This window comes from Cynoglossus semilaevis, chromosome 11, assembly GCF_000523025.1.
Source record: "Cynoglossus semilaevis isolate Cse_v1.0 chromosome 11, Cse_v1.0, whole genome shotgun sequence".
Classification (NCBI taxonomy): domain Eukaryota; kingdom Metazoa; phylum Chordata; class Actinopteri; order Pleuronectiformes; family Cynoglossidae; genus Cynoglossus; species Cynoglossus semilaevis.
Window position 1 is genome coordinate 13,405,405 of NC_024317.1, and position 14,584 is coordinate 13,419,988.

Below are 14,584 nucleotides of genomic sequence, written 5' to 3' on the forward strand. Positions count from 1 at the left end.
ATTATCACCCGTTCAGAAGGAAAGCAGGGAGCCATCCACCAGCAGTGAGCTGCTGGTGAGACTTTGCCTCTGCAGAGAGTGGCACACACTTAGATTCTGCTTACTGTCAGCACCAGACAAACTGCCCTGGGATATTCTTACAAATGTTTCAGCTAACTGTTGCCAAATTGTTCTAAGATCCTGTTGTGATAGTGATGTCACCATCCTGGCTTGGAAACCAGTGTCTGCATTCATGACCAGAGTACTTCTATAAAAGTACTGGTAACATGTTGCTGTCCCCCTGAATCACCGAGAAATTCTGAAAAAGTCTGTTACTGTATATCAGCGCCTGTTAAAATCCTGCTTCGAGACACTTTCAAGTATTTCACACCACATGATTGTGTGATGGTGTTTGACGCCTCCTCCATCACCATTCATGCTAGTTGATTTATACACTGTTAGCTATTGTATCAGTATTCCTTCCTCTCGTCTTTCCTTCCCTCTACACTGTCTCTCTTTGCCGGGACAGACGGCAACACTGAGTCTGGATCTGCTGGAGATTTCTTCCTGTTGCTGCCATAATGCTTACTCAGTGTGTAACTTAGTCATGCTCCAGTCTGTCTTGATATTTAAACTCAATATTGACGTTGACTGTAAAGACCTCCACTATTCCCTCTCGTTAGTTTAATGTCAATCTTTATTTAAATGTTTTCTAATGTTTTGTTAATGTAGACCATACAAGTAAAATAGACCTGACTTGTGTTTGTTTAGAATTTAGAATGAGTCTTTCCATAGCTATGAACTGAAATGACCTCAGCTTCGATGATGTCACATTTCTTCCTGTCAGGGAATCGCTGGCACAGACGTGGCGAAAGAGGCTTCTGACATCATCCTGACCGACGACAACTTCACCAGCATCGTCAAAGCCGTCATGTGGGGGAGGAACGTCTACGACAGCATCTCCAAGTTCCTGCAGTTCCAGCTGACCGTCAACGTGGTGGCTGTGATCGTGGCATTTACCGGCGCGTGCATCACACAAGTAGGTGGAAACCTGACGGTGTTTGTCTCCATCTAAGTCTTCAAGGTGATTTCACCAACACTGTTCGGCCCATTCTGGGCAAGTGAAGATCAACATGTCTTGCTGCAGCGGTGGTGTGTATGTTGCTCAGCAACTGTTTCAGAATTTGTAATCTTTTCATTTGTAATCACGGTGGCATGGTTTTACTAACCTAAGACACCTTTTCTGTTTTATATATGACATGTTGATGTTTTGCCATAAAAGTGTTTTAATTTGAAAAATATGATTGAATCCACAGTACAGTGAATATGTGGTGATGAAGCCCTTCTGTCCTCCTCCAGGATTCTCCTCTGAAGGCCGTCCAGATGCTGTGGGTGAACCTCATCATGGACACTCTGGCATCTCTGGCTCTGGCCACTGAACCCCCCACTGACTCTCTGCTGCTGCGTAAACCTTACGGCCGTGACAAGCCCCTCATATCCAGGACCATGATGAAGAACATTCTGGGTCACGCCGTGTACCAGCTGGTCATTATCTTCACTCTGCTCTTCGCCGGTGAGTCATTCTGCTCCTTGGATTATTGAACACTTCAAATACTGTGAATACTAACCAATAAACATGAAATACAGTCATACAAATACATAAAGAATTTCCAGTTGGTGATTTTTTTTTTTTTTTTTCAGGTGAAAAATTCTTCGACATTGACAGCGGCCGTAACACTCCCCTCCACTCACCTCCCTCTGAACACTACACCATTGTGTTTAATGTGTTTGTCATGATGCAACTCTTCAACGAAATCAACGCCAGGAAGATCCATGGTGAGAGGAACGTGTTTGAGGGCATTTACAGGAACCCCATCTTCTGCAGCGTTGTACTGGGAACCTTTGCTCTGCAGGTAAGATGTCGTCATCCTTCTACTATAGAAAGCTGAACTAGATAATGACAGGGCCAGTCATCTAATCAGCGTGTAAATATTAGACATTTATTTAGAATTAGAGCAGGAGCGCCACTGTGTGATGGCTGATATAAAAGTAGAAAACAGATTTCACAGGGGTCAACACAGGTGTCTCGTTTTTTTTTTTCATCTCCTCAGATCATCATTGTTCAGTTTGGAGGGAAGCCGTTCTCCTGCACAGCTCTGACCATCGACCAGTGGCTGTGGTGTGTGTTCATCGGCGTGGGAGAACTGCTCTGGGGCCAGGTGAGAACAAGTGGAACAAACGGCGCTGAGGTCTCACTCTGACCTGAATTAGACCTGAACCCACATGGGTTCTGAACAGGTTAATAAGTGAGGTTTGTGGCAGCAAACTGTTGACTGTCAAACCGCTGCTGCTGTTAGTGCTGCGCTGCTGCTAATAATGCTGCTGCTACAGCGTTGCCATCACGACCATCGTCATGGTAATGAGCTCAGCGCAGGGAAGCAGTGCGACTCCTGTACGTGAGCGCTGAGCGAAAACAAACCCAGCGGATCAGTCCCTCTGGATTCACACACACACACACACACACAGACACCCACACACACCCCACTCCTTCAAATATACACACACACACACACACAGACACCCACACACACCCCACTCCTTCAAATATACACACACACACACACACACACACACAGACACCCACACACACCCCACTCCTTCAAATATACACACACACACACACAGACACCCACACACACCCCACTCCTTCAAATATACACACACACACACACAGACACCCACACACACCCCACTCCTTCAAATATACACACACACACACACAGACACCCACACACACCCCACTCCTTCAAATATACACACACACACACACAGTCACGCAGTCACACACCAATGCCTTTAACATGTACACACAAACGCACAGAGAAATCAAACATTAAAAATGACTGTTCGACTATAAGGTGGGTTCAGGCTGAGGGCAGCGTCTGAGAACAGAACCTGACTGAAGTGTGTGAGTCAGAGGTAACAGAAGAAGGTAACAATGTGGAGGTGTCTATCTCTGCTGTTTATTTTACACTGAATAATGTTTGGAATCCCACTTGTCACATTCAGTAATCCAGTCATTCTGTTTCACATTATAACATATACATTTGTGTTAATAGATCTTTGATCGGCTGCTTTATTACGTTTCTTAAACGCCTCTGTTAGTTTAGATCACTTGTTGGTGTTTTTTGGGCACATTCTTTTTTGGCCATATTTAAACTTTGCTTTTCACATTTTGGTCAGCTGGTCACATCCATCCCAACCCATCGCCTGAAGTTCCTGAAAGAGGCCGGTCATGGCATCACAAAGGAGGAGATCCACGAGGAGGAGCTGACAGAAGGCGCTGATGAGATCGATCACGCTGAAATGGAGCTGAGAAGAGGCCAGATCCTCTGGTTCAGAGGTCTGAACCGCATCCAGACACAGGTACGGCCCCTCGTCTCACCAATACGTACCACATGGACGGGTCTTTTGGGGGTAAAGAATTCTGCAGTGATTCTCAAAGTCTGGAAAGACAACGCCTGAAGAATGAAGACGGAAGTTGGTTTTCTTCCTGTGAAAAGTTACAATCTCCGGGCGAAATACATTGCTCAGTTGTGAATTGACCTCAATATTACTGATGGTGTGTATATATATATATATATATATATATGTATAATATTCTGAGGTCTGGAGAAATCTCAAATGAATCTAACCCTAAGATCATTAAGCCTTGATGAAGAGACTCACATTCCTGTTAAGTTATTATAAGAATGAGCACTCCCTCACTTCTCCAGGGACTCACTGTGTGTGTGTGAGTGTGTGTGTTTGTGCGTGCCATCCTCATATAGAATAGATCATCACTTACTTAGCAGTTGGATTTCTACACATGGCTCCCAGTGGGCTTCGTTAGCCTTAATGCTAACACCAGAGCAGCCAAGTGTCTACTCCCACTCTCACACACACACACACACACACACACACTCAGATGTGCAGAGGTCAGGTGCCCTCTCCCTCAGCACTGGACTACTCTACTTATTGCGGCCTGAGGGTAAAGACATCTGAATTAATAATGACACATTTTCTGCTTCATCCTCCAGAGTTTCTCAGTTTGACCTCTGCTGACCCTCTGCATCTCCCCTGTCTCTGAATGATCTTAAACACAGCAGCAGGGACGTCCTGCCTCTACACATATATAATGTATTATTTAAATTTAATAATTGTATTATATTTAAACATAACTTAATTCATGGATTTTCATACATTTGATCAAAATGCAGTTAATATGATTTTCTAAAAGTGGAATCACTTCCTGCTGCCTTTTTTCCCCCAATCAATAGTGATGTCTCTCCACAGACAAAAAAACAACACATAGCACAGGCAGGTTTTTAATTTGGGCCCGTTATCAAGTTCATTGATGTAAAACCCAAAGACGAAGGTTTTCATGCTTGAATGGCTAACGTCCAATAGGGTTTGGCTAATTATTTTGTAGCGGGAGAGGCTAGTAAACCTGGAGAGCCCTCCTCTTGTTCCTCCTCCTGTGTCTGTGTATCTGAAATATCAGTCTGTCGTCAGTTTGGGACGGCCGGATGAGGGACTGATGAGAGGGATGGGGAGTGTGGGGGGGGCTGCAAGCTAATTAGGTTCTTATCTCTCCATGCTCCTCTTCCTGTCCTCCTCCTCTCTAATCCTGGGGAGCAGCGTTGTGCTGCTCAACGCCTCGACAGTCACACACACTGAGAGAATAATTGGTACAAGCAGCACCGGAGCTGAAACTTTTATCAGTCATTCCAAGTGACACACTTTCTCCTCTTCCTCCTGTTCTCCACTGCGTTCGCTCTGATTTAAAAGCCCTTTATTCCTTGCTCCTTTTCATCTTCCAGCCCTTCGTTTAGAGCGCTGTCTGGAATTTCACAATTTGTGTTGCACTGACTAAATGACAGCCTTTTCTATTTCTCTCTCTCTCTCTGACTCTGACTCTGACTCACTCTCTCTTTCTCCTCATTCCTAAAAAGCTCCCTCTCAGTCCTGTCCGTCACCCAGAACTGATTTAGTTATCTGTACAAAATGGGTAAAACCTGAAGGGTGAAAAAAAAAGTCAAAGTGTCATGTGAAAAGTTTCAATGCAGATAATTCAGCTTCTCCCACCGTGCAGTGTGAGGAATGCTCCCCCTGGATGTGGTTCATGGTAGATTTTCTTTCAGGACATGATTTAGTCACTGTAAAGAAACACTTTCACTAATGTTTACTGTATATCAGAGCTCTTTATTCACTCTTTGTTTTTCTGCACAGTGTTATCAGAGTTGGCTTCGTACCAAAGAGGCCTGAAGTTTAGTTCAAAACTGAAATGTTTTTAGAAAAGTTTAAAAAAAATCTGATCTGCAGAGGGCACAGAACTCCTTCCAAGGTTAGTGTGTTCTCTCAGTATCTAATCTGTCCAGGAGGTGAGAATCACAGAAACTCTCCCAATGTCCTGATCCGTATCAAATCATCCTCTAAGTTCAGCTGTGGGGTTTTTTTTCTCTGTTGATAAAAAAGTTCTACTCTTGCACTGACAAAGACCCTCGTCTGCCACAGGGAAAATTGGATCCAACTGTTTTCGGTGGTCTTTCCAACTCTGTTTGTGTGTGTGAACAAACACACTGATCATCCAGCCATCAATCAGACCATGTGTGAAAACTGTGATCATGAACATGTACAGAGGCCACAACACTGCAGATGAACTCAGCTGTAGAACAGAAAAATACAACTTACATATATACATAATTTTGGATTATATTTGCACAGAATTCACATAGTTCAAAATATTCTGACAGATGTCTTTAAAAGTTAGTTGATTTTAGCACATTTCATCATTGTACTCTTGTCAAAGTGTTCAGCTGTGTCACATTTTATTCCTGAGCAAACGTCTGCTTTTTTTTGCCAGGTTTAAATGGAAACCTGTTAACCTTAAACAGAGGTGACAACGTTTAAATATAGCAATGTTATTCTCTTTTATTTCTTTTTTTTTTCTGGAACTTTGTGACGTATCCTTGTTATGTTCTTGCATAAGCACCTGGAGTGCCAACAGTTCTCCCTTTATTCCGATTTATCCATGAGCAGAGGTAGTGACAGCCCGTCTCTCCGAGATGACAACTAAATTATCGTTCCATACCGTCTCTAACCACTTAGTCAGAGGGAGCTCTGAGTCCAGAGAAAATTCCAGATGCTGTCAGCCAATCACTTTGATGTCTCACCTCTTCTTAATGAATGCTGCGTTTTTTAACTAACCATCTCACCAACGGCCTCACTGCTGCTCCCTGTTGGGTGTTTTCCTCACTTTGGATAACAGTCTTCAATAACTGTCACTAATCGTAAACTTTTCAACCTCTTCATGTCTGTTTTTCCTCCGTCTCACGTCCTCCTCTTCTCTGTCTCTTTTCTGCTGTCTAACTCTACGTCGCTGCTGTCCTTCCCCCTCAGATGGATGTGGTCTATACCTTCCAGACGGGCCAGGCGGCGGTGCCGGGTGCCCTGCGCCGCCAGCCGTCTGTCGTCAGCCAGCACAATGACGCCACTGCCGCCAAAACTCTATCTAGCCCCACCCACGTAGGGCTTAGCTCCTCCTCCTCTCTCACCAACTCAGCCGGGGCTGCGCCCCCTGCTGCTGCTTCCTCCTCCACTGCTGGCAGTGAGTCTGTGCCCGGAGGGCAGATAACGCCACGCTTCAGCGGCTGCACTCATTTGATTCAGTGTTTTAAGAAAATCAGCCGTCATGTTGTTCACGTGTCGAGACGGTGTCTGCATTTTCTGACTCCATCTGACTTTAATTCGCAGAAAATAAGGCTTAGAAGAGTGTTGTTGTTGTTTTTAATTCATGATTATTTTAATGATCATAAATAAATAATTTCATTAATAATTAATACATTTTGATTAGTGAATTAATCTTTCATTTAATAACAATAACATTCATTTAATATCTAAGGATAAATTATCTTAGTGCAAAAGATTTTAGGTCTATTGATATGATTGATATATATCTGGATGACTACAGTTGAAACAAAATGAACTTTAAAGATAGAAGAAATCTTTGGATGACTACAGTTGAAACAAAATGAAAATATTTTTTATTGGCAAAAATGACATTAAATCTGTCCAAGAACTTGCAGACGACCAGATCTCTGCCTCCATCTCCATCCTTCTCTTCAGTTTCTCCTCCATCCTAATCCCGCTTTGGTTCATTCTTTCCATCACTTCCTCTCATCCTGCTGTTTGCCCTGGTTTATGTGTGTGTGTGTGTGTGTGTGTGTGTATGCTGTAACCCTGATGTGACTTGCAGCCTGACAGGTCAATGACAGATCACAACTGTTGGCACACACGGCCAGTTAGAGATTTGTTCCGATCTGTGGCAGAGAAAAAAAAAATCCCTGTCCTATTTTCCTTTGTTGTTGTTGTTGTTTTTTTTGTTTTTTTTTTTCCCTCTGAGGCAAAAGCCTGGACACCGAGATAATTTTATGGGTTAATCCTGAGCTGGGTTAAATCTGTCAGGCTAAGCAAGTCTCTCATGGTGTAACAGCCAAGAGCTTTTCACTTGTGAGCTTAGTGTGTGTGTGTGTGTGTGTGTGTGTGTGTGTGTACACGCACGCCGGCTCAGCCCCGCAGCTTTCCTGTGATGAAGCTACAGAGAGCTTTGAACTGCAGGATTATTATTTTAAAATGAGGCTTGTCTGCTGGTGTTAATAAATCATTGTGATCAGCTGTGGATTCACCGCGGAGGCTGTGGCTCTGGGCACGGAGGCCAGAGCAGCCAGAGGACAAAAGGCTTTTGGCTGTCAACGGGATTAGAAATAGTTGTTGTTAGTCTGCATGTGTCTGTTGCTTTCCCCACTTGTGTGTGTTTCGAGTGTAGTTTGGTTTTTTCGCTGGAGTCATCTTGTCTGGAGCGCCACTGGAAGTGTGAAGTGCAGCGGTTCTGGAGTTTTTCCGTTGATCACCTTTGTTTTCTTTTTGTCCAGCTTCACTAGTCAATCAACGGGGGACACATTTAGAGACAAAAACACTGACATTCAGTGTCCCCGTGGTCTCTGAAGAATGAACTATTGAGATTTAGCAATAAGTAAGTGGAGCTAAAAGGAAAGTTTGAAGATCATCACAGACTGTCAGTGAGCCTCTGCTTTCTACTTCCTGGATTTCCTGCTCAGAATGTCCTTACAAAAGCAATGCAACATCACTTTCATTCGTTTTTTCCAGGTGAATGACCTGCTGAGGGTTACACTCTGTGGTCTAGGTCTAGCTGTACATGTGGGGACATTTTTTTTACTAAGATAGATGAAGATTTAGTTTGGATTAGAATTAGGGCCAGGTTGGAGTTGGAGTGAGGATTAAGGTGAGGTGTACGTCTGGAATGGTTCAGGTTAGAGACTGCATTATGTCTGTGCTGAGTATTCACAGAAACTGGTGTGTGTCTGTGTGTGTTTTGGTGACGTCATGCTCCTCAACATTGTGTTGATGTTGATTTGTTTTACCTTTGTGTTGCCTCCTATATATATATATATATATATTATCATTTTTATTTTTACCCTCATATTGTCATCCATCTGCCTTCCATGTTTTTAGTAGTTTTGCTGGTGTTTTTTTTTGTTGTTGTTGTTTTTTTTTCCTCGTCCCTACCATGATCCTCCTCGTGTTGGACGTCACACTCCCACACACACACCCTCTGACTCGACTTTGTTTTCTTTGTCCTTCTTCTCCTTCAGATTAAGGTGGTGAACGCATTCCGTAGCTCGTTGTACGCGGGGCTGGAGAGCCCAGAGTCCCGCAGCTCCATCCACAGCTTCATGGCCCATCCTGAGTTTGTCCCCCTGTCCGAGGAGGAGGAGGCTCGCATCCCATCCATCGAGGAGAGCGGTGATGAGATCGACACCCTCCCCGGCGCCTCGTCTGGCGAGCCTTCCACCTGAGCTCCACCTCCTCCTCCTCCTCCCTTCTCTTCATCCACTCCATGTGTCATCCCACCAACTGAACTGTCACACAGAGGAGGGAAGTCATCATCATCATCGTCATCATCATCATCATCACACACACACACACATGCGTCACGCCATCTTCAGGCCCTCTTCTCCGCCCACACACACACCCTCCTGTCAGTCATCCGTGTGTGTTTCCTTCTGACTGACGACATCTCTCAGCCTGTAAATCTGTTCCCTCACCTCCACCACCATGAATCAGCAGAGGGTGGAGACACCGCGCGTCCACAGTTGGACCTCTCTCCTCTCGTCTTCATTTATAGATTTGATTTAACCCGATGATCCTTTGGCGAAGCTTTTAAACTACGTTGGCTTGGATCCTTGCGGGACTCACAGCAGCATGTCGTGTTCTGTCCTGGCTTCATCCCTGCTTAACGCTCTCCAATAATAATGGCACCAAACTTTTTGAATGCGTGCAAAGGTTTTCATGTACATATGCTTCCTGCCCCTCTACACAGCTAACAGCCGGGTCAGGTGATCACATGATGTTAGGCAAATCAAAAATGTAATCTTTTATTCTAACTTTTTTTTTTTAATGTTTGTTTTGGAAACCTTTAAGGAATGTTAATTGATGGTTGATTCAAAGTCAGACAGAATGTCTTGTGAGTGTGACACTACAGTCTTTAAGGTTCAGCTCTTAAAAAGATGTTCTTCCCTTTATTGTGTCTGTACGTGTTGATTTTTATTTTTAATTCTTCTAAGTTTAAATCTTAGCTGCTGTGTTGCATGTGTAAAGACAGAATGTTTACTACCCAAAAATATTGACCATGGTGACCATCCAGAGAAGGGCTCGCTTTCTGCTCAGTGGGAGTCTGACCTCACCTTAGCCAATCGGTGTCCTGGTTCTCTCGCCCTCGCCCTCCTCCCTCTCTCTGCCTCCCACCCCGTCCCCCAGTGCGTCCACAGTGTTGATAGGAAACAGTAGTGTGGCTCATGTTCACCCTTTACTACGATGCATGTTCTGTTTCAGTCGTGTCGAGTGGCATGATAACTTGGAATGAATATATGAGATTATGTTTAGACGACCATCTGCAGCAGCATCTGTTCAGAGAACTTCCTGTCTGTAGATCTGAACATCCTCTCACCCCACAGGGACAGAAACAGACTCGTCAGGATTATTCCAGTGACACTGAGGCAACTGTAGCAGAAAAGTCAAAGCATGCTTTGCTTTTTTTTTTGCTTTTTCTTCACCAGGACAGCAGGGCAGTGGGTGTCTCCACACATGGACGTGTTCCACACATTGGCTCACTTGTAGGCAAGTGCGGTCCCTAAAGTGACGCAACCCTTCATCTATGCTGGTTTGCAAGAAGCCAGAGAAGCTCAGAGTTGATGCTGTAAAAAACTCCTCCTTACTCTTGGATGGTACACACTGAAACAGGCACTTATTTATGATTTTTGATTGACAGCTAATTAGTCAATCTGATCAAATTTTTTTTTCCTTCTTTTTTTACTAATTTTGCTCTACTTTCCAAATTGGTCCAGCGTTCATCGTCCTAATCAGGAGAAGTGTGTTTTTAGGTTTCCAGTTGTTGTTAAATTTGGCCACAGCTGCTTCAGGGTTAGAAGTGTTCCTGTTCTCCACAGTACTGCAGTTATACTACAGTAGTGGCTCCAGCTTCCACCAATGTCACTCCCTTGGCTCCTCCTAACCCTGGGTGTTCCCTGGGCAGGTGGGCTGTATGTCACAGTAAGAGCCGTCAGGTTCTCCTCCCACTCCGTTCTGTCCAGATCTCATCCCTCAACGTGAACGTGCAGCAGCAGGTCACTTCCTGCCACAGCGCTGCCGTCCGCGGCTCCAGACGATGTGATTGGTGTTCAGGTGAAATGTCCCTTTGATTCTTTTCAATTCTTTTTTTTTTTTTTTTTTTTTTTTACTGAAGCTTCTGTGCGTTTTATCTTTGACTCAGTTTGCGCCTCCAGGGAAATATCACTTTTTGTTCTTGTGCGTTTCATCTCCTCCAGAGATGTGATTTACACAGAGTCTGGATGTGCATTACACAGAGGGGAGCACACGGCAGCGGAGTCTGTTCTGTATCAGTGCAGGTTGTTGACTTCCACAGGAAGCGCAAAGATCTCTGAACAGAATCTGCAGCGTCTGTCTGTTTGTTTGTTTGTTTGTTTGTTTGTCTCCCTGTTTGTCTGTGCGTAACAAAAAAAAAAACAACTTAGTACTGCATCTGGTGTTTACTTTGTTCATCAGATTTAACTAACAGAATCAAAACCAGTGGTCTTTGACATCACACAACCAGCAGCAGGAGAGGAGTGCGATCATCACCTCGGCCTCTCCGCTCCAGGGCCTTTGATAATCGGCCAATCCGTCAGTGTGGCGGCCACGCCGAGGTTTACGGAAGACTGAGCGTTTCAGCCCGTAGAGTCCAGACCCGCAGTGTGACTCTGCTGCTTCCTGCCTGCTGTGTCCACAGATCACTGTCTCACCAGAAGAAGGAGTCGTGGTCCTCCGATCAGAAACAGCAATGCATCTAAACAGTCAGTGTGACAGACAGCCTTCGACCCACCCCTGAACAAGGACACATTATTGTAGTGATGTGCTACAACTGCCATATTTCCTACTTTTTTGTCACCACTTGGTTCTTCCTCTCCTCTGATGAGCTTTTTTCTATGTAACACAGAGCCATATTTTATAGGTTGTCTGTATTTGCGTTCTTTCCTTTTTATCTCATTATTATCAAGGTGTCCTTTGGGCTCCCTCACCCATCACACGCTCCCCCCCCCCCCCCCTCCTCCCCCCCCCCCCCCCCCACACACCACACAAACCAAACGAACATAAAAAAAAATCAAATCAAATCATTCAAGAAGGAAATCTTCAGTCATCACTGCTGCACCAAGTTTTAAAGGACCTCTCCAATGTTTACATGCAGAGTGAGTTGGTGGCAGTTTGCCATTGCTTCTCTCATCCCACCACTTCCCTTTCATTCCCTCGCTTCCCTGAATCTTAAAGTTCCTATTTAACTGAACGGGGAATCTTTCTTCTTGCATGGTTTTCATATAAGATTCAATGTTTTGTTCATTTTTTACAATTCTTCTGTATTTTTATATTCAGTACTTTTTAATATTTTGGAGATATATGATTAAATATGTATAGGCTGAAGAGTCTGGTGACAGTACAGTTCACGAATGAGGAGAATCTGCCGTGGACTCTGTCTTTTTACAGCTCTCTGAATATTAATGCCACGTGTGTCGTCTCGGTCACCTGACGTTAGGGCTCAGAAGATCTGCAGTGACTTGTTTACTTCCTGTCGGCCGTTGGAATTTGGATTCTCGGAGAGAAAAAAAATCAAAGTCTCATCACTGCCTCCCCCCTCTGTCCCCCCGAGCTCTCTACGATCGCATCCACTCCACCTGAATGTTGTGACACACTACACACACCACGTCTGTGATGCTGCTCCAGTAGAGTTCAGTCCATACAACGTGAATACAGCTAAATATATATATATATATATATATATATATCAAACATTAAATGGAAGTGTATAATTATTTATCCAACCTCTGGATTTCTTTGTTTTCCTTGACGTCACTGCAGTTGGTTTCTGTGACTCAACACCTTTAAAGAGAACCAAAGCTGTGTTCCATTTCAGAACCCGCCGCCCTTAAATGACCTGGTCCTTCTGTGAGAGCTTTCAGACCTAAAACCAAACCTTAGGCCCCGTCCTTCTTTAGTCTCTGTACTGGCAAATGTTTAAAAAAAACAAAACTCTTAAATGTAAACGATCATCGTTTGGTTCCAGATTGTCCAGTAGATTTGTTTAAAAGTGTTAAATCAAAGTTAGATTGTCCATAATTTGCTTAAAGTCATCTGTCGGTGCCGTATTCTTTAGCTCCGTGTCTGACTTTTTTTGGGACCATTGAGAAGGCGGGGCCTGTGGTGGAACGCAGCTGCAGCTGTAGATGTCACCGTTTTATATGACCAACTTCTCACCCCTCATGCTGAGTGCAGGACTGCCGAAGCACTCGTGAGGTGACGTCCGGCCCGTCTGTCTGTCTGTCGGCTTCAGGAGAGTGTCCACCCAGTGGTGGTTCCCTACAGTTGACTCTGAGAACTGCTGTGCTCCTACAATCAGTGCAATGTAAATATTGTCATGCAAGTGAAGTGTGTGCTCCTGCCGTCTGCACCAGTGAGAGGAGACGGGAGAGGGGGCAATCAGCCAATCATCTTCCAGCAAAGCTTTAAGAATGCCTGGCCTGCCAAAGTCATTTCCTCATCCCTCCTTCCTTCCTCTCTCCCCTCCTCCTCCTCCTCCTCCAACCTGGGCCTGGATAAGACTGTCCCTCTGCTCCTGCCGTCACCTCGCCGTAGCTGCGCGGCCCTCCGTGGAACTGGTGACCCACACATCTCAGCCCAGCCCAGCTCGGCCATCAGAGACGATCAAGACCAGTGAGGAGGAAAACAGGATGAGGCTCAGTGAAAGACAGAGACACATGTTCACCTGGTTGTAAGGAGCGCATCAGTTTGAGTCTGTTACATCAGCATGTCTCTGTGGAGAAAACAAAAACACTGGCTTCTTATCCCGGCGGTGTTGCATTTGGACTGTGTTGCTTCCTCCTCAGAACACTGCTTTTCTCAGAACCGCTTCCAGTGATGGGAAATCTTTGGAGAACCTTCATCCACCTCAGAATTCACAAATTCAAAGAAAACAAACAACTGGAAAAAACAAAAACATTACCACTTATCATATATTTCTATATATTTATATCTCATATCATATATATATACAGTATATATATATTAGATGTAAATAAATAGATATATGAATGTTTCTCAGTTGAACTTCATTGCAAAAAAGACTGAAAAAGATTTTTTTTTTTTCTGTAATTACTATGATACACAGTGATAGGCGTTGGTGTTATTTTTGTATAAACATAATATCATCTATGTGGCATGCATGACATATATACAAAATTTGGTGGTTAAAGCAATATGTCCAACCTGGTGCGATTGGTTCCGTCGTGTTCTGTGTAGCCTAAAGCCACTCTTTATATAGAAAAAAGAAGAAAAAACGAAAGCCAAAAAAAGAGCAACTGCATTTGGATAAAACTAACTGTTCAGTAAATGTGTTCAATGTTCTGTGTTCTGCATGTTTTGGTACCGAATGAAACATCCGAGAAAAGTTGACTTGTTTTTCCCGACAAATCTCAATTACACCGCCCCCTCCCTCCCCCGCCATATGCAACATCACAAACACACACACATACACACACGCACACTCACACATCTGTCTGCACTGTGAGGTGAATCACGCTGAGAACATTAAAACTGTGACTTCTGATGGATGGAGTGATGAACGGTGAACATTTGTCTTCTCTTCCCATCATCCCATCCTAAACACATTCCCGTCCTCATCCAGCTTCCCACGCTTCACTCGTCCTCCAATCACGTACCGAACCTTCGAATTCCCCCGAAGTCATCAGACATCCATCTGTGCAGGAGTGAGGAGGAGGAGGAGGACATGACAGTTAGCAGGTGACGCAGGTGTTTTCATCTCCACCATCTCCACCACACATTCGTGCATCCTCACCCTCCTGCTTGTCCTCTGAGAAAACAGTCGTTTTTTTTCCTGAAAATGTGTTCATTTTTGTCCCCATCGTCATAATCAAGGGCT

General features: G+C 44.3%; 1 protein-coding gene across 4 annotated transcripts in view; it reads left to right on the forward strand.

The window, feature by feature from the left end:
• The window catches only part of LOC103386459 (plasma membrane calcium-transporting ATPase 1-like), a 53,123-nt gene extending 43,157 nt beyond the window's left edge, over window positions 1-9,966 (forward strand). For 2 of the 4 annotated variants that reach the window (XM_025060449.1, XM_025060448.1), the window contains 6 exons: window positions 827-1,018; window positions 1,339-1,552; window positions 1,681-1,892; window positions 2,091-2,198; window positions 3,223-3,405; window positions 6,421-6,855. In XM_025060449.1, coding sequence (XP_024916217.1) covers window positions 827-1,018; window positions 1,339-1,552; window positions 1,681-1,892; window positions 2,091-2,198; window positions 3,223-3,405; window positions 6,421-6,840 — 1,329 coding nt within the window. In that variant the 3' untranslated portion in view covers window positions 6,841-6,855. Of the gene's footprint in view, window positions 1-826; window positions 1,019-1,338; window positions 1,553-1,680; window positions 1,893-2,090; window positions 2,199-3,222; window positions 3,406-6,420; window positions 6,856-8,693 lie in introns of those variants that run through there. The other 2 variants (XM_017036589.2, XM_008320728.2) reach the window with 1 other exon arrangement.
• Window positions 9,967-14,584: the final 4,618 nt, after the last annotated feature.